The sequence below is a fragment of the Microtus ochrogaster genome, unplaced genomic scaffold (assembly GCF_000317375.1).
Source record: "Microtus ochrogaster isolate Prairie Vole_2 unplaced genomic scaffold, MicOch1.0 UNK21, whole genome shotgun sequence".
Taxonomy (NCBI): domain Eukaryota; kingdom Metazoa; phylum Chordata; class Mammalia; order Rodentia; family Cricetidae; genus Microtus; species Microtus ochrogaster.
Window position 1 is genome coordinate 2,178,605 of NW_004949119.1, and position 20,257 is coordinate 2,198,861.

The 20,257-nt window shown below is 42.4% G+C and overlaps 1 protein-coding gene across 2 annotated transcripts in view; it reads left to right on the forward strand.

The window, feature by feature from the left end:
* The window catches only part of Vcl (vinculin), an 88,898-nt gene that overhangs the window by 60,417 nt on the left and 8,224 nt on the right, over positions 1-20,257 (forward strand). For both annotated transcript variants that reach the window (XM_005367655.2, XM_005367656.2), the window contains exons 9-17: positions 3,049-3,202; positions 4,202-4,377; positions 7,556-7,746; positions 9,443-9,642; positions 10,644-10,772; positions 13,784-13,933; positions 15,599-15,707; positions 16,775-17,077; positions 18,343-18,467. In XM_005367655.2, the coding sequence (XP_005367712.1) occupies positions 3,049-3,202; positions 4,202-4,377; positions 7,556-7,746; positions 9,443-9,642; positions 10,644-10,772; positions 13,784-13,933; positions 15,599-15,707; positions 16,775-17,077; positions 18,343-18,467 (1,537 nt within the window). The remainder of the gene's footprint in view (positions 1-3,048; positions 3,203-4,201; positions 4,378-7,555; positions 7,747-9,442; positions 9,643-10,643; positions 10,773-13,783; positions 13,934-15,598; positions 15,708-16,774; positions 17,078-18,342; positions 18,468-20,257) is intronic.

Below are 20,257 nucleotides of genomic sequence, written 5' to 3' on the forward strand. Positions count from 1 at the left end.
AAAAATAATTACTATATTTGAGTGAGATAAAAGAAACCTTGGGCAGTATTTCCTCAGTCTTTCGTTTTCTTGTCAGCTGTGGGAAGGCCTCAAGTGTGAGAAAAAGGCTTACGTCTGCTCCTGGCACTGCATTTCTGGGCTCATTGCCTTCAGTGTTAGTGTAGAAGGGTTTTTAAAAAGGGGCAAAGGGCTTGAGCAAGTGTGATGCTCCTTAAAGCTGTGTAAAAAGTCAGACCTCATAGCACCCTGGCTCTGTAATTCCACTGCCAGTGAGGGAGTAATTCCTGGGGCTCACTGTCCAAGCAGCCTGGCTTAATCAGCAAGTTCTAGACCAGCGAGAGACCCTGTGTCACAAACATCACCATACATGGGCATATCCACCTGGACACAAACACGCACGTGTATACACACACACACAGAAAAAGCTCGATTTGGGCTGGAGAGATGGCTCCATGGGTAAGAGCACTGGCTGCTCTTTCAGAGGACCCAGGGTCAGTTCCTAGCACCACACCTTATAACTATCTGTAGCTCTAGTTCCATAGGATTCGGTGCCCTTTCTGACCTCTGCAGGCACTGCACACATGGTGCACAGACAGACATGCAGACAAAACACCATATACACCAAGTAAGAATAAATGCCATCTCAAAAAGGAATTGTTTTTGTTTTGTTTTGTTTTTTGTTTTTCGAGACAGGATTTCTCTGTGTAGTTTTGGATCCTGTCCTGGAACTAGCTCTTGTAGACCTGGCTGAAAAGATTTTTTTTGGTGGGGGGGAGAGGAAGATAGGTAATAGATTCATTTTACTGTTAAGGAGGCAAGGATGTTTTTGAGTTTTTCCTAAAGTTAGAAGCTCAGATTGGGATGAATCATGTTATTCCTTAAAATGATAAAATTATCACACCGATGATTGGCTTTACTAGCCTAAATGGATTAAAATAATCCAAGTTTGTAAAAAGATGGCAAGTCTTGCTTTGTGGCCTAGAAACTCTGTTAAGGGACTGATCTCTACCCATTCCCATCGTGTTTTTGCAGTAGTAGAATACCATTTCTGAGCGAAGGAGCTATATCAGTTCTCTAAGGACTTCAAGAAACAGTGCGGTTTTGTTCCTCAGTACTAACTCCTTACGTAGTAATGGAAGGTACACGTTGATATTATCACTGGGGGCTGGAGAGATGGCTCATAGTTAAGAGTATTCACTGCCCTTCCAGAGGACCCAGGTTTAATTCCCAGCACTCACGTGGCAGCTCCCAGCTGTCTGTAACTCCAGTTTCTAAGGGATCTGACACCCTCACATAGACATACATGCAGGAAAACACCAAAGCACATAAAACAGAAAGGCAGTGAAGAGAAAGAGAACTCAGGATACGTCACAGTGCTGAAGAGAGAGAACTCAGGAGATACGTCACAGTGCACCTTTCTTGCTCGCCATGTCTCAGCAATCCCCACGTCAGACCTGCTTCTAAAGTCTGTCCACCATTAGCCAGGTGGTGTAGTGTACGTCTTTAATCCCGTCACTCTGGAGACAGAGGCAGGTCGATCTCTGTGAGTTCAAGTCCAGCCTGGTCTACAAAGAATTTCAGGACAGCCACAGCTACACAGAAAAACTCTGTCTTGAACCACTCCTTCCCCACAAAAAAGATTGTTAGGTTCATTGTATTAGTGATGATAGCTTATTTACATTAGTATTTTATAAACATGTGTTCTCAAAGTGTTTTCAGGTATATTTTTTTCTTCCCCATTTTTTTCTTTTTCTTTCTGCAATACCCCCTGTCCACCTCCCTGAGCTGCGAATTAAATTCAGGATCTCAGAAATTCAGGCAAGCTGCCTACAACTGTGAGCCATGCCTCAACCCTGATGTATATTACCTCTTTTTTCCCTTCTCAGTGCTGGGGATCAAACCCTTATACTGTCTTTCACTGAACTAATTGTGCATTTCCTGTCAAAGTATGTTATTTTGATAGGTGAAGTACTTTGTTAAATAAATAGGGCAAATACTATATTGTTACTTACCTTCATTTTATGTAATTTTAATTTTATAAATAAAAAAGAGAAGCTGCCAGGTATGGTGACACACTCTCAGTAGTTGGGAAGCACAGACAGGTGACTTTTTGAGAATTTGAGGCCAGCCTGGTCCAGATAGCGAGTTCCAAATAGGCAGTACCCATCTCAAAACAAACAACACCCCCCCCCAAAAAAAATTCTAAAGCCCAAGAATGTTAAATATTAGAACAAAATTCCCACAGGGGTCAAAAAGTCAGGATTTAGAGAAACAGATCTAATTGGTTTCACTCTGGTATATTCTTTCATGCTTAAATAATTTATTAAAATATACTTATTGAGCTGGACGGTGGTGGTTGCACACCTTTAATCCTAGCACTTGGGAGGCAGAGGCAGGCTGATCTTTGTGAGTTCGAGGCCAGCCTGGGCTACAAGAGCTAGTTCCAGGACAAGCTCCAAAGCTACAGAGAAACCCTGTCTCGAAAAACCAGTATATATAGTTCAATATATATATATATATATAGTTGAATTTTTAATTGAACTTATTCTTAAATAATTTTACTGTACGATTCCCTATAAACAAGACAAATTAATGGGCTATTTATTTCTAAAGCACATACCATCCTATAGTAACAAATCCCTCTGTAACAGTAAGATCTCCAGCAAATTTTCCTGCTGCAATTTATGTTTGGTTATGTAGTCAAGAATAATTATCAAATTTTGCTAACCTGGCTTTCAAGTCATTAAATAGTTTCCTGAAACTGATGTGAGTTGGACATGGTGTCACATGCTTGTAATTCTAGCACTTGGGAAGAAGAACCTGGAAGATGAGGTGTTCAAAGCTAGCTATAGTTACATAAGACCTGGTTTCAAACAACAAAACAGAATGAAAACATGTTTTTGAAAGCAAAAGAGAAAGTAGGTGGGTAGATGTTTTTCCTTTGTTCAGTTTTCTGGGGAAACCGAGAAAGACACACGTTAATAGAGATGACATGTATTGTTATTACTACCTGAGAGGGTATAACGGCATGTCTGTCATTCTGAGTAGAGGACAAGGAGCCTCGCCAGTGGCCATGCAGAAGGCTCAGCAGGTGTCTCAGGGTCTTGACGTGCTCACTGCCAAAGTGGAAAATGCAGCTCGAAAGCTGGAAGCCATGACAAACTCGAAGCAGAGTATTGCCAAGAAGATTGATGCTGCCCAGGTGAGGAGCGTTCTCAGTAGGGACAGGCTGGAGAAGAAAAGACGGGTTCTTAATGTCCCTTATCTCTTCCTACACTGCCCTTTGCCCTCGTCCACTGTGGGTAGTAGTGGATGCTCCTCAGTGAAGACCGATTCCCAGTAGTTTCCAGGGTGTTACCTGTACCATCATAGGTGTAGACTCGTGTTTGAATTAAAGATCTTAATTTTCAGAACTTCAGCTAGTTAAAAGATCTCTGAATGACAGACTCCTAGATCTCAAAACCATTTCCTGGCTTAGAAATCTCTACTGTATTAGGTCATAGTGGTGTTCAGATTTAGGGCTCGACTCTATGTAAAACAACTTTCAAGCATTTTACAAACACAAATGCTTGAAAACTGGAAAAAAAAAAGGATGATTCATTTAAAGATGGGAGAAGGCTTATGAAGATATTTTATTCTTTTTTGTTTTTGTTAATCTTTTTTCTTTCAGTTTGGTTGTCAAACACAGGGCCTTGTGCAAGTTACTTAAGCACTGTATAATTGAGCTAAAATTCCAGCCTGAGAATTATTTTATTTATTTTAAAAATAATTTATTTTTATCTTATGTGCATTGGTGTTTTGCCTGACTGTATGTCTTTGTGAGGGTGTCAGATTTAGAGCTATAAATATATAAATATAACAGGTGGGTGCTGGGAATTGAACCCAGCCCATCTTCTTAACCAGCCCCTGAGAATTATTTTAATGGAAATCAACATGGCTGGTAACACAGCTCAGTGGTAGGAGCGTTTGGCTAGGTTTGATCCCCAATATTTGGGGTGGTGGGGGATATGACATGATGGTACGCAGAAAAGATGAGTGATTTGATATTACCTGAACTAGTAACGTGTGGAACAATTAGAATTAGCACTCTAAAATGACTACCATTATGCCGTGTGACCACTTGAGAGCTATTTCTGATGGATTTGTAAGTTTTAATGTGGTTCACGAGTAGATGACATTGTCCACTTTGGTGTGTATGTAGAATTGGCTTGCAGATCCAAACGGTGGACCTGAAGGAGAAGAACAGATTCGAGGGGCTTTGGCGGAAGCGCGGAAGATTGCAGAATTGTGTGATGATCCCAAGGAGAGAGATGACATCCTACGCTCCCTTGGAGAGATAGCCGCTCTGACCTCTAAATTGGGAGATTTACGAAGACAGTACGTATTTAATTTCTTAGTCAAAAATGAGTATTTCTCCTCACCTCCCATTCTCCCTTTCTTCTATTTTAGGGGCATGTTGAGTTGAATCCCCATAGGTTAAATGACATCTAACCCCCAAATGTAGATCCTTGGACCCTATCTCAGACATGATGTATGGTAAATGCTTGTGGGATCTCCATAGATTAAATATGTTTGTGACATGGCTAGGTCAGATGTTGCCTCTGGGATCAGTGCTGTAACTGAAGTTGATTTAATAACTTGTTAGTGATCATAGTTTTAAATGAGACCATTAGCCTGCTGAGAATTCATTTTCAAGCTCTATTTTCATTGTTTCTAAAGTAGGACTTTGCCTGCTTTGTTTGTTATGTTACTTGTCTGTCCTAGACACAGGGAAAATCATTGTTGTAGTGAGCCATGAAAAGACTCCTGCGTGTGTATGTCATCAGGACAGAAAGCATACTTTTCTCCTTTCATAGCACTGTGATTTCTCGAGTAGCAATTATATAAAGGAGTCTTCAATTACATTTCCTGGATGATCGTTCCTATAATAACATCCTTGCTTCAGCTTCCTTTCTTAAAGATTTTCCTCATGCCTACTCTGACTGTATGGAAAAGAGTTACCCCTTTGTCCTGACAAAGATATAGCTGATGTAAAATAACAGCTAAACAGCACCATGGACTGGCAGTAGAGTTCAGTTGGTTGAGTTCTTGTGCAGGCTCCTGGCTTGATTGAAAGCTTTGTATAAAACAAGGCATGGTAGATGATGTCTATAATCACAGAAATTGGGAGGTAGAGACAGGAGGATCAGAAGTTCAAGGTCCCCTGTGGCTCCACCATGAATTTGAGACCCTATCTGAAGAAACCAAGCCAAACTAAACCAAACTAAGCCATATCAGCCCCATGCTGTACCTAGGATGTAAGAATGGTGGTTCGAGTTGGGTGCCTTGTCCTCCCTCACTGGTCCATGTGTGTCTCCCAGAATAATTGCTTTGTCCAAGAGTATGTTCTCTGAGAGCTAGAGGAGGACGGATCTTGGTCAAGGATATAGTATAGTGACTGCACTCCCCGGCCAGCCTCTCAACGTGTTTCAGGAGTGTTAAAGAAGGGAACGATGGCAAAGAAGAAATGGTTGTCTTTTCTGACACAGACCTGCAGCACCGTTCTCTAAGAATAACCATAGTCATATTCCATTTCTTCCATTTAACTTACATGTTCTCTTTCTGTTCTTTTGTGAGAAAATGCCTATTTTCATCTTCCAAAGTAAGGGATTTGCTATTATCTTCTGACAAAGAGGACACTGCTGACTAAGAAACCATAAAAATAGAGACTATGAATTCCTAGTACCTCACACAATCCATTGCATAGGTAGATACTCACGAATAGTTTTTAGATGACAAAGAGATAACTATCAGTGGCGGAGATAACAGTAGACCTTCATGTGTGGCCACTAATGCTGACGTCATATTTAACACTGTAACATGAATAGACATGTACAGAACCTGGCAACAAAACTAGTCATGTGAAAACCGTGGTAAACACCTCCTTAGTCTAGCTTTGGAAGATGGGAAGTTAGAGAAAATTAAAATAATAAAGAAGTTTTTAAAATTAGTCATTCTGACAGATGGGTTGATATTTTTGTTTTTATAGATGAAGCAGATGAAGGTACTCTTCTGTGATTGAGTAGTCTCAAAATACAAAATTGATCAGATTCTTTATATTTGCTCTTTCTTTCTTAAATTGTTACTTACTTTATGTTTTATGGCTGTGTTGTGTGCATGTATGTCTGTGTACCACATGCATGCCTGGTGCTTACAGAGGCCAGAAGAGGCTGTTGAATCTGGAACTGGAGCTGTCACAGATGGTTGTGAGCCACCACGCGGGTGCTGGGGATTGAACCTGGATTCTCTGAAAGAGCAGCTAATCCTTTTAACTGCTGAGCCATTTTTTTCAGTCCTGCCTTTTTGTTTTCTTAATGGTTAGAATCACATCTTTTAGGTCAGTTTCTATTCTTGAGACATAACATGATTGTTTTTTTAAATTTTTGTGTGGCTACATTTGTTTAGGTTCTTCGGCTGCAAGGAACTGGATTGAGAATATGTAGTGACATCTAATGGAACCGCATCTTGACTGTGGCCAAGTCTACTAGTGACTAGAAGCCCCCATATCCCTGTTCAGTATCTTAGTTGCCGGATGGGTCCTGTATGTCTGTTTTTTACTCTTTTTTTCCACGTCACTTGGGCCTTCTACCTTTGGTTTGACGAACCACACCCCAGGCTTAACATGATTGTCTAGCTCCAGAGTCACTACTGGTTGACTTTGACAATGTTTTTGAAGTGTGGACCAATGATTACTTGAAAATTTTGTTTAAAATATGTACCCTTACCCCATTCTAGATATAATTTATCAAAGTCTCTTTTGATGACCAATTTAACTATCAGTACCTAAAATTAGAATACCATTTTACTTTTATTTGCACTGTACTTAGAGAAACACTAGACTCTAATTCCGTGTAGTCTGTGACTGCAGGTGTGTTGTCTTTGAGTAGAAACCCCCAGTTCAGTTAGTTACAGCAGAGAGTAGGAACTGGATGACACTAGGATGGGTTAGAACAGGGAATTTTACAGTGAGGCTCTTTATCTCCCAGGGTTGCTGTGGGTATTAAATGATGAGAGGGAGAGTTTGTAGTGTGCCTGGAGAAAGTAGGGCCCCAGCACGCACCATCACTAGCTGTGTTATTACTAGTTCTGCTTCCGCTGCCAGCATGGCTGTCTGGGCACACCTAGTTCCACAGGGAGTTTGTGGTGTTTTGCTGTTGTTTTTTGTTTTTGAGGCAGGGTTTGTCTGTGTAGTCTTGGCTGTCCTAACTGCCCGGCTGGATCTTGTGTTTTTGTGTGTGGCAGGAGGAGAGTGCGTGCAATCTAGTGCTGAGTGATTAGGCTCAGCTAACATAACCTGGTAGTTGTATAATTATATAGACTGACTCAAACTAGGACAAAATAATGTGAATTTAAGTTACATTCATATTTAAGGGCTAAATAAGAGTTCATTTCAACTTAATTTAATAATCATTTAGTAATTTCCATTCTCATTAATATGTTATTAACTATTAAATTATCTCAACATCATTGTGCCTACAATGTAAATTACACTGGATGGTCATTTTTACTTCTGCAGGGGGAAAGGAGACTCCCCAGAGGCTAGAGCATTGGCTAAACAGGTGACCACGGCCCTGCAGAACCTACAGACCAAAACCAACAGGGCTGTGGCCAACAGCAGACCCGCCAAGGCAGCTGTCCACCTCGAGGGCAAGATTGAACAAGCACAGCGGTGGATTGATAATCCTACAGTAGATGACCGTGGAGTTGGTAAGGGCTGGTCTCAGCACAAATGTGTGCCTCACTGCTGAAAGGGTTCTCAAGCTACTGGGAAGTAACTTTTCAGTGTGGTTTTATTTCCAAATGCAGCTAGTAAGATTTCTATAATTTAACCAAGAAGTATTAGAAAGTAAATGATTTTGCTGTGGACAAGCTGACGAGAGTGTCATGATTGAAACTTTGAACTAATTGCTACCAATCTTATGTTTATTTTCATCCTGGAGTATTTCTGTTTTTATAGTCCTTACCCAGTACCTAGTTAAATATAGTTTTTGGAAATGACAGTAAAAACTATTTGATATCCTCACAGCATCCTGTAAAAGTTGAATCTTTTTTTTTTCTTTCTTTCTTTCTTTCTTTCTTTGAGACAGGGTCTCTCTGTTGTAACTCTGGTTGTTGTCCTGGAACTCACTATGAAGACTAGGTTGACCTTGAACGCTCAGAGAGCTACCTGCCTCTGGCTTCCAAGTGCTGGGATTAAAAACATATACTATCATGCCTGACTGAATGTTGAAAATATAATAATTTAAAAGTTAGGTTTTTTTAAAGAAGACCTAGGAATAGATTTCTATGAGTTTTGTTTCATGATTGGCTAGCATACCTGCTGAGGCTGAAGGATAGACTCCCCTTTCCTACACTCAGTGGGTAAGATGATCCTTTGAATTAGTGAGGACGAGTGCCAGAGAGGGGCTGGAGACCTGGGCAGGGCATGAGCTTGTGTAGGAGTGAAATGACAGGAACACTCGGATCTGATGTTCTATGCTTAGTGCTGTTAAAGTGGCATACCCACTGGACAGCAATTGGATTGTTACGATATTATTTTATCAATTCATTTCTAAGGAGTTATTATCAGAATATATGTAAACAATTTTAATATTATTGTAGATATAGCAAGCAGCAAGATAGTTGTGGTTAATATAATAAAGCATAGCCTATATTTTTAGGTCATGTTTTTGGATTTTTGCTTTTATGGTGCTAGGGACCAAACCTAAGACTTGTGTGTGTTGGTCTAAAAGGTGTAAACGGAGACCATGCGTTGGTGTCCTGGTCACCCAGACCCAAATAATCACACAGAAACTATATTAATTATAACACTGTTTTGCCAATGGCTCAGGCATATTTCTAGCTAGCTCTTACATCTTGAATTAACCCATTTCTATTCCATGAGTCTTATGGTTTGTTACCGCACATCTTGCTTCTTGGATGGCTACATGACATCTCTCTCCTTTGGCAGCTACATGGCCTCTGCCTGACTCTGCCTTCTTTTTGTCTGCATTCAGTCTAGTTTTCCTGTCTACCTATATTCTGCCCTGCCATAGGCCAAAGAAGCTTCTTTATTAACCGATAGTAATAAAACATATTCATAGCATACAGAGGGGAATCTCACATTAAAAAAATTTAGTAAATGGAAATTTCTCATTATAAAGAAGAGGAGTGAAGTATAAAAGTTAGGCTTGGGATGTTGGTCAGTATTAGATATACATGAGGCTCAGGGTCTAATCCCAGCACTTCCCCCACTTCTAAAAAGTTACTGGATAGTTTGTTCTCTTTATACTTTTCTGCATTTCCAAAGAGTTATAGTTTGTCAGAGAGTCCTGTACTCCTACTAAATGGTATTTAAAAGAATCTGGAGTAGCATCACAGTTGCCTTTCTTGCATCTATGTGAACTTGTGTTTCTTGGTTTAGGTCAGGCTGCCATCCGTGGACTTGTGGCTGAAGGGCATCGGCTGGCCAACGTCATGATGGGACCTTATCGCCAAGATCTTCTTGCCAAGTGTGACCGTGTAGATCAGCTAGCAGCCCAGCTGGCTGACTTGGCTGCCCGAGGGGAAGGGGAGAGTCCGCAGGCTAGAGCACTTGCATCCCAGCTTCAAGACTCCTTGAAGGTAGACCGTGGGATACTTTTTGATGCCTGTTAGTACAAAGAAGCAGCAGGCAGAAGGGACTTTTGTAGTGTGTCCATGCAATTGGAGAGGTCAGAGGACCAGTCAGGTGTCAGGCACCATCTACCCTTATTTTCTGAGACAGGGCGTCTCATTGTTCTGGAACTTGCCGAGAGAACAGCCAGTGACCCCCAGGGAGCTGCCTCTCCGCACCTCTCTAGTGCCAGCCGTTTTTAATGTGGGTTTTGGAGATCAAACGCAGATTCTCATGTGGCAAGGCAAATACTTCACTGACTGAGCTGCCCCACCTCAGCCTAAGACTTGAGATTCTTGGGTTTAGGGGAAATTAAAACAATGTCACCAAATATAGAAGGAGATTAGAGCTTGTTAGGAATAAGCCAAGTGGCAGCAACTCGTGTTTTTCTAAGGTTCATTTAATCGAAAGAGCTTTCATGATTTTGCTCTATGCATTTACCATTTTACTGATATTTAGTCAGTATTTACTTTTTTAGATAGGGCATCTCAATCTGTAGCCCAGGTTGGCCTTGAGCTCTTGGAAGTCTTCATAACATGACCTTCTGAGTGCAGTGATTATTTGCATGTGCTTGGAGGTTATTGAGTTTTTCTGTAAACCTTACTATTTTTTTCATTTCTTTTAATATAGTAAGCTATTTATACATTTGTTACTGTATTTTCCAAATAGTTAATGTAGCCATCACCAGGCCTGGTTAGACCCGGGAGTGGTAGGGAGCTCTGTTTCACCTTAGAGCTTTCTTTGGGTCAGCCCTGTGGTTTCATTATCATTTCACAGTGTCTATCATGAAAGGAGTCATGTATGTCCCTTAGAGAGGAGAGTTCATAACAAAGTCTGTGCTAGCTCTGTGCTTATACATATTTGATATTCAAGAAATAATTTTGAAAGTGAATTAATGAGTGTATCAGTGAAATTAGCAGATATGCCTTTTGGATGTTGCTATAAATTTCATTTGCAAACTGTTTTTAAGGATCTTAAAGCCCAGATGCAGGAAGCGATGACCCAAGAGGTGTCTGATGTTTTCAGCGATACCACAACTCCCATCAAGCTGTTGGCAGTGGCGGCCACAGCTCCTCCTGATGCACTCAATCGGGAAGAGGTAGGTATCTGAAGTACATAGGTTGCTTGTGGATGAAAGATTTTGTGAATGGCAAAAGGGGGAAATATTTAGTCCCCAAGAGTATCAGTTATGTCTGTCTTTAACTGCTAGTTGTAACATATCTGGCCATTAGATTAGAGCTGGTGGGGTTGCTTTTCACCACATAGCAAGAAGCATGGCATGAAAGTATGTATCTTTGGCATTGGTTCAGAAGGTAAAAGTTGGCAAGGCATCACTCCAGGCAGGAAGGGTGAGGATCGCTCTAGCCACAGCTTTCTGAGTAGGGCACTTTAGACTCAACGTAAGTCAGAACACTTTTTAAAACTCATTTGATGGGGGGCTGGAGAGATGGCTCAGTGGTTAAGAGCATTGTCTGCTCTTCCAAGGGTCCTGAGTTCAATTCCCAGCAACCACATGGTGGCTCACAACCATCTGTAAAGAGGTCTGGTGCCCTCTTCTGGCCTTCATGTATACAGACAGAATATTGTATACATAATAAATAAATAAATATTAAAAAAAACTCATTTGATGTAATAATTCTGTGCAAACCCTTCCGGTAACTCCTCCCTGTCCCAGAGTGAAGCCAGTGTCACTACAGTGAACAGAAGGCTAGTGATATGCTAGTAAGCTAACTCTTCAGGAAAAAGACCCCAGAAGGCCTGATTTGTAAATAAGTGTTACTTGGATTTTCACTATGTACTACTCTTGGTGTGCTGTATTGATTTTGTTTTCTGAGAAGGTCTTGCTGATGGCTTTCTAGCTGTTTATTAGCCACAGACAAGAAGAGTTTTGAGGGCCACCCAAGATGTGACAATTTTGGGTAAAAGTTGCGATCTTGCTTCTTAATGACACTCCTTCTGGCCTAGGTTAGGAGGTGGTTCAGTTCATAGTCCCCTTACACCAGGGTGATTTGCTGCTCTTTCACCCAAGCTTCCAGATTTCAGATCCCTAGATCCAACGTTCTGCTGTCTTATTTATCTGGAACCTAGATTGCAGACGCTTCCTAAGTTCCTCAGCACATGCTGTTTTCCTGGGAAATGGTTTGTTTCCTGCAGCCTTTCCCTAGCCACTCGCACCGATAGATAACTCAGGCATATTCATTTAGTCACCAATAATTCTGAATTCTTTCTATCATATTGCCACAACTTAAATTCTGACTCTTGGCTAACCGTCCACTCCCTGGATGGTTGCTTAGCTCTGTTGTTGTTGAATCATGCATTAAGCCACCAAATTGGGGAAGAGGAGTTCTCCCATTCCTGATCTTCTCCTGGCTAAGCCATTCCCCGGGCATCAGGACAAAGGCTGGAGCTTTGTGTTGAGGCTTTGTTTATGTGTTTGTTTGTTGTGCATGTACCCCCCAGGCTGTCCTGGATCTTAGGAAACTGAGGATGGCCTTGAGCTCCTGACCCTCCTCAGTGCTGCTCTCCTAGATTGTGCCATAGTCCCTGACTAATTGGGTACTGGGGATCTGCTCCAGGACTCCCATGCATGCTAGCAAGCTATCAGCTCCTGTGGTCTGCCTTTTACTACTCTTTTATGATTGTTTCTTACAGGTTGCTATCTCTTTCCCATGCTCCTGCAGTACCTAGTTGTGTGTAATGTCTTGCATACTCAGCCCTTCTGTGTCTTTGCTTTCCCTCCCTACCTTATGACCTCCAGCTTCTTTTCTGCCTGGTTCCTCTTTATCCTTTCTTGTGTTCTTTTGCTTTCTGGATGCACCAAGTACCTTTTCTTTTACTCCTATAAGATCGTTATGTGGCTATGCTGTTTGACGTAGTGACATACCTATTACAAATGCCTGTTTCTGGGCTTGCTGCTAGGTTGTGAACCTTTTTAGGTGCAGATAATTGTTTTCTCCATTACTTTTCAATATCTATCTTAAGACTGGGCAAATAGTAGGTAGTCAGTAAACTTTGACTGAGCTCATAGGAAAGCAATCTAATGCATCAGTTAAAGGGAGAACAGATATAGCCTGGGCTTGAAATGTCCACCAAAGTAGGCAGCAGACCTGTAAGCCTCTAGTGTGGCTATCAGCAAGAGTAAGAAACCTTGTGAGCATTAACTAATAGGAACCAAAACAAGAGGTCGGGCTAGGCTGACTGCAGTTGGTGATGTAGAACACTGGCATGAGAATGGAGCTTGCCGTCGAACTGGAAACCTTTAGAAATTGTCTGACTTGAGCCAGAGTTACAGAAGTAGTTCCTTCAAGTACCCCAGTAGGGTGTAAAACAGAGGTACTCTGCCAGGCTCCTGGCGTGCTCAGTACCGTTTCCTATACCTTATTTTCCAGGTATCGATCCTAATGTCACCAAAGCAAATAGAAAGCCTTTTGTCATTTTAAGTTAATAGTTTCTTTGATGTACAGTCTCTCATGATACCCACGAGGGAAGGGAAGTTACCTTTTTAAGATTCAGAGACCCAGTTGAGCAGCTGAGTAGAAGGGTTTGCAGTGGGCCTGATTAAATCACCCCCTCACCTTTGTGTTCACTCTGGTAACAGCACTAGCTATCATCTTTCCCACTGGGGTCAAGGCAGGCTTACAACAGTAGTGGTAACGTGATACATGGAAGGACACTGGAGCTAGAGGTCTCGTTGTGGATACGCGGGGGCTTGTAATGCCCCAGCTGCCTACAGTCCAGCCTGGAGTGCTTTGTGTTCTTCAAACTAGGAGCGACACCTTTGGGGAATGAGATTATTTATTTAGTCTTTACATTCTGTGAACTTACTGCAAAGTACGTAATTCTGTGTGTATCCTGCTTGCTCTTGGTAAGTGAGTTTGAATGAAAATTCATGAATATGTCTCTGTGTGTGTATGTGATGCTTAAGGCTGAGCTTCTGAGGAAATATCTAAAGGTCAAGATTTGGCATTTGACTGTTGTCTTAGTAATAAGATTTGATGTCATCTCAAATTTTTGAGCAGTTTCTGAATCAGATTTAAAAGATCTTTTCTCAGACTTTCTGGTGGATTATATTGAAATAAATTTTCTTGATGTCTTTATTTTTTTCTCAAGGTATTTGATGAGAGGGCAGCGAACTTTGAAAACCATTCAGGAAGGCTTGGAGCTACAGCGGAGAAGGCGGCTGCTGTTGGTACTGCCAATAAATCAACGGTGGAAGGCATTCAGGCTTCAGTGAAGACAGCCCGAGAACTCACTCCCCAGGTTAAACTTTGCTCACTCCTCGTTTCAGTATCATCACGTAGTATTTACCAGATGAAATTAATTCTAGGTACTTTGTTGGGATCACATTAAAAAAAGTCTGCGGAGGCGCTGGAGAGATGGCGCAGCAGTTTGGAGCCATCTTGAGGACTCTACCAGAGGACCCCAGTTTGCTTCTCAGCACCCCTGTCATTTGACTCACAACAGGATGTAATTGCATCTCCAGCGGACCTTATGCCTCTGACTCCCATGGGTATCTGCACTCATATGCACATACCCATATGCAACATACATACCTATGCATAATTAGAAGTAATAAAAACAAATCTTAAATGTATGTGGAGCCAGGGAGGTAGCTCAGCCAGGAAAGCACTTGGCACATAATTATATGGACTTGAGTCTGGATCCCCAGAACTCATGTAAAAGCCAGTCATGGTGGGTATGTCTGTAATACAGAGTTCCCAAGGTGAGATGGTGGGTAGAGACAAGGAGTGAGCCTGGCATACAACAGTGACGAACAACAAAGAGACCCTTGTCGCCAAAAAGTTGGAAGGTGAGGGTAAAGAAAGACCAGGGTTGTCCTCTGGCCTCTGCACCATTTGTGGCACACACGTACACATTCACAAAGGCTTGCATGTACATCATATATACACACATCATACACATATACCCCATATCCATATTTACATATTCATTGGGTCAAACTTGGTGACCTCTAGGATTATGGAGGACTTTGACCTTTATATATTTTTGCACTGTTTGCATTTTTAGATAATGGTCAGTATTATTTTGACAGCAAAAGCAGGCAGCAAAGCAGCCCTCCCCCATCACATATATGTATTAAGCATCTCTTTGAGGGACTGAGAAGAAGAGCTGCTTCCATCGCTAGCTTTCCTTTTGTACCCAATCACATAACTAAAGTGTGGAATTAATTTAAAGTATAGCCGGGAAGTTTAAGAACAAAAGAAGATTGGAAATGAGAGAAAACAAATTGGAAGAATTAAGGTTCTGATAAGTCAGTCTGCCTTCCCTTCCCTCCCCACTCCCCTTTTTCTGAGGCAGGCTTTTGGTTTGTTATTCGTAAATCAGATCTGAGTAATGTTTTATTTCATGCTAATATTGTATTTTATAGACAGGGTTTTACTGTGAAGCCTTGCTGGCCTGGAGTTCACCAACTTGGTCTTGAAATCACAGAGATCTCTCTGTCTGTCCCCACAGTGACAGGATCAAAGGCATGCCTGCCATGCCAACCTTTTCTCTTATTTTTGAGATATGGGTCTTCCCAAACCAAAACCTCCTTCCTCAGGCCCCCAGATGCTGGGCTTACAGGATTGAACTACATTGCCTAACTTCATTTTTAGTTTCTCTTTGCTTCTTTTTGTCAGTTTTAATGTGTTTTCTGAAATAGTAAATGAGTGTTTATTTACTTTCTCACCTAATTTTTTCTTCAAAAAAAATTAGGCAGTGACTCTAAAGCCTTCGTGTGAAGGGCCTCCTCTGAGGTCTGTTTATGGCACCAGACTTACTGTGTTGAGCCTGAAGGGGCTTACCAACTTTGGTTTCCTGGTGCCACCTATAGGAGAAATGTAGAAAAGTGTTTCTGTGGGTTTGTTTTGGAGTGTGCTATGCTGGTGTCCTGGCATGTGAAGACTGCTTTGTCATCAACAGGTCATCTCTGCTGCGCGCATCTTACTGAGGAATCCCGGTAATCAAGCTGCTTATGAACATTTTGAGACCATGAAGAACCAGTGGATTGATAATGTTGAAAAGATGACAGGTAGAATTTTGCAAAATTCTTTTGATCTGATGCATGAGTTCTGAGGACCTCAGCAGGACGGTTATATGAACTGTAGCTGGATAAAGTGACCCCAGTCAGGCTGCGGAGTGGTGGCGGCTTCTCTCTCATTCAGGCTTTGCTGCTGTTTTGGAAGAGGGACTGTTTGAGTCTCTTTATTTTAGCACTGCCCTCTGGTGTGATGTTCATTGTTATAGCTCCTATCTTCTCTTTGAATAGTGTCTTTGCCCAGTTCCAGCTAGAGTTTGGTTTCAGAGGCTGGGAGGCGGCGTTTGTGGATACAGTAAGTGGCTCTGTCATTTTCAGAGGTTTCAGATTTCAAGGAACCACAATAGCTACCATTTAACCCAGCTTGTCTCAGAGTTTCCTCCAACTTATCAACTACATAGTTCTAAAAAAAAAGGAGACACCTGTGTCTTTGCGACTGAAGAAGAGCCCCCGAATCTTCATTTTCCCTCATCTCTATGGAGGGAGAGGAGAGAGGACAGAAAGGAGGAGTGTGGGCTCTTTGCTGTCCCTGTAGAATCTGCTGTCAGGGCTCTGTAGCAGCCAGAGATGAAAGCAGAGCTCCTCAAGTGCCGAAAGAGAGGTAAAAGAAATAAGGAGCAGGCTGTTAGGGTTACGGGACCTCTCCGCGGGGCTCATCTTAGGCACCTCAAGCTGCCAGCAATCAGCAGTCGGCCAGAGAGTGAGGTGGGAAGGAGAAAACGTCTTTAGCAGATGCTGTGGTGGTGATGTGGTGAAGGTTTCAGATGCAATCCCCTGCTTCCTCCTGATGTCTTTGTGTCTCTGGTTGTCTGTGGTGGATGTAAGAGGGCCAGTGACCACGGTCAGTATAAGTCTTGAGTTCAAATGACCTGGACTATGCTTGCACTTCTGTTTTTAAAGCTGTTTTGTTCATGTGGAAGCTTTCAATGTTGTAGGAAGAGCTTTGAACTGAGAGGAGAATTCTGAGTGTTGTACTCTCTCATGAGAAGCAGACAGACAACAGTGTTTTAGAGTCTTTGTTTTCTGAAAACAAACTCAGTTCCATTTCTCTTTCTTGACAGGGCTGGTGGACGAGGCTATCGATACCAAATCTCTGTTGGATGCTTCTGAAGAAGCAATTAAAAAAGACCTGGACAAGTGTAAGGTAGCCATGGCCAATATTCAACCTCAGATGCTGGTCGCTGGAGCAACCAGCATTGCTCGTCGAGCCAACCGGATCCTGCTGGTTGCTAAGAGGGAGGTAGAGAACTCCGAGGACCCCAAGTTCCGCGAGGCTGTGAAAGCTGCCTCTGATGAATTGAGCAAAACAATCTCCCCAATGGTGATGGATGCCAAGGCTGTGGCTGGAAACATCTCTGACCCTGGTAAGCAACAGTGCATGGTGTCTTTCATCCTAACTACAAGGCGAACTCGGGGAAGATGGGGAAAGAGTAGCTGTCCACAACCACCGCATACAGAATCTGGGAGGAAAAGTATGGACAATGTCTGATGTGCTTTCTCATGTAATCTCAACAACCAGGAGGCTGAGGCAGGAGGATAACTTTGATTTTGGGGCCAGTCTGAGCTATTTAGCCAGTTTGAGGCCAGGGAGGGCTATAGAATGAGACCTTGTCTCAAAAAAATCAAAAGAAAAAATTGTAGACATTTGGTTTGAGAATGTTGCATTAATCTTCTGTTCAGTTTTGTGCGGTACTGTCATGCTTGTCAATCTCTGGATCAGTATCTCTGCACTCTCTTGGTATTGTCTGGCTTCCTATCGTAATCCATAATCAATACTTTGGAAACTTAAAACAAAACATCAGCTACCCATCTGCCAACCGTGTAGTTCATGAAGTTGGTGTGGCTTTTTTTCTATTCGTCTCACTTACAGTGACCTCTCTTTCTAGAGAATCTTATTTTTGTTAGATCTAGAGTACTTAAACTAACTCTGGTTTCTTAGGCTCTGTATGGAAGAATTTGAGTTTTCTTCAGCTACCTTTTGATCATAGTTTCAGTATCACTAAGGGAGATAATTGCATTTACTCATTTGTTTGTAATCATGTATAGTCCTTCTTTGGAAACTGACATTTCCCATCTCATCAGTAAGAATTTAGGCTGCCTGACTCACTAGTGGCCCAGGCAGAATCTTCTTCAAATTCGTGGGCTACCATCACTGTGGATGCATTTGATCTTTTCATTGGAGTTTCTAAATATTTTAGCAGTTCAAGATAAGGGTTAGCACCTTGAATGCCAACTAGAGCACAGACGTGGAAAGGTAAGATGTACTCTGGGGAGCTACAGACTCAACCTGGAGCCAACATCTCCTGTGCTCTGCACTCAGCAGACCTAGCTCATGACCATGCTTCATCATAAGAGAAGTGATGGGTACCCCGTAAGCCTGGCTCGCCCAGGATTCTCCAAAGCACCTGAGTTGTGCTGCCAGAGGCATCCTCACCACTGTAGGAACAGCTGCACTGTGACTCTCCTCAGGGCCCCTAGCTTGCTCTACTTCCCTTTGCCTTGTCACTGCCATGATTCCTGCTGGCAGCTTCACATCCAGCCTCATTAATAGGAACCAGTTCTTCTGCTGGGCAGGCAGTGCTGTGGGCCCTGACCTGCCCAGCTGAAAGTGAGAGTGTCTTGTGTTTAGGCCTGCAAAAGAGCTTCCTGGACTCAGGATATCGGATCCTGGGAGCCGTGGCCAAGGTCAGAGAAGCCTTCCAACCTCAGGAGCCTGACTTCCCACCTCCTCCACCAGACCTTGAACAGCTCCGAGTAAGTACTCTCAGAGATGGGAGGAACTGAGCAGCTGGGGGTTGAGCCCGTGTGCGAGGCAGATCTGCTTTTATAGTCTGCAGGTCCAGGTGTAGGTAGGCCTGTGTAGGTAGCCTTTATGTGATGAATTAGAGACAGATCTTGACTTTCATTCCTGAATTGTATGGCATCATAACCCAGCACTTGTGTATGTGCTTACATGATATTAGCCCACGTGACAGGGTGAGAAGGGAGCAGAGGTAAGTGCAGTTGTGATGGAGTGATGTGGTACCAGTTTAAAGTACATTTGTGGTGAGGATTGCTAAGTGGGGGAATCACAGCATTAGAATCTTGTTAGGTTCTTACCTTTCTCTCTCTCTTTAGCAACAAAATTAATACTCGTTTTTAAAAAATTTAAAAAAAGTGTGCGCACACACATGCACGTGCTTGTGGAGGAGAGAGGTCAACTTTAAGTGTTGTCCCACCATAGTTTTAGAACCAGAACCTCTCTGTGGGATGTAGGACTTGCTGGCTGGCCAGTGAGTCCATGCGATTTGCTTGTCTCCCTCTCTCCAGGGCTGGGGTTACAAGCACATCACCATGCCGAGCTGTTGTTGTTTGGAGCTTTGGTTTTGGGTTTTTGAGATAGGGTTTCTCTACACAGCCTTGTGATCTCGCAGAGATCTGTTCTAGAGTGCTGGGGTATGCTGTGTTTTTCATTTGGGTGCCAGGGATCAAACGAGGGTCTTCATGCTTACATGGCAAGTGCTCAGTTATCTCCCCAGACCAAGAAAAGTTTAAATTTTATATGTATAGGTGCTTTGTACTGCTTGCATGCCTAGTACCTTTGGAGCCCAGAAGAGGCATTAGATCCCTTGGACCCAGGGTTGTAGATGGTTGTGAGCTGCCCCATGGGTGCTGGGAAGTTGAACCTATATTTTCTGAAGGAACAAGTGTTCTTAACTGCTGAGCCATCTCTCCAGGCCCTCGAATCTTTTTTGTAATTCTTTCTCATTAAGTATCATGGATATATTTTCCCATGGTTTAAGAATAAGCTAGTTGGGTAATTTCTTGCAGTTATAAACCATAGAAACAGAAATAGTAATGATCATATGCAGATCTTACTCTAGCTAACAGTTTGGAAATATGTTGATTGGAGAATACATAGCAAGACAATAGTTGTGTTTCTTTGGTATGTTTTCTTTTCTTTGTTGTTGTTGTTGTTTTTTTTTTTTTGAGTGTTTTTGTTTGTTTTTGAGACAGGGTTTCTCTGTGTAGCCCTGGCTATCTTGGAACTAGCTCTTGTAGACCAGGCTGGCATTGAACTCACAGAGATCTGCCTGCTCTACCTCCCGAGTGCTGGGATTAAAGGCATGCTCCATCATTGCCTGGCTTTTTTCTTTTCTTTTTGACTTTTTAAGACAAGGATTCTCTGTGTAGCCCTGGCTATCCTGAAACTCGCTCTGTAGACCAGAGTGGCCTCAAACTCACAGAGATCCGATTGTGTCTACCCTGAGTACTGGGATTAAAGACATGGCGCTACCACTGCCTGGCTCCAACCTGATATCTTTTACTGGTATTAAGAAAGAAAATATAGCCAGATAGTGGTGGTGCATGCCTTTAATCTCAGCACTCAGGAGGCAGAGGCAGGCAGATCTCTGTGAGTACAAGGCCAGCCTGGTTTACTGAGTGAGTTCCAGGACAACCAGGCTGTTACACACACACACACACACACACACACACACACACACACACACACACACACACTGCCATATACTAGAATCTACAAGAATTTAGGGAGAAACTAGTCA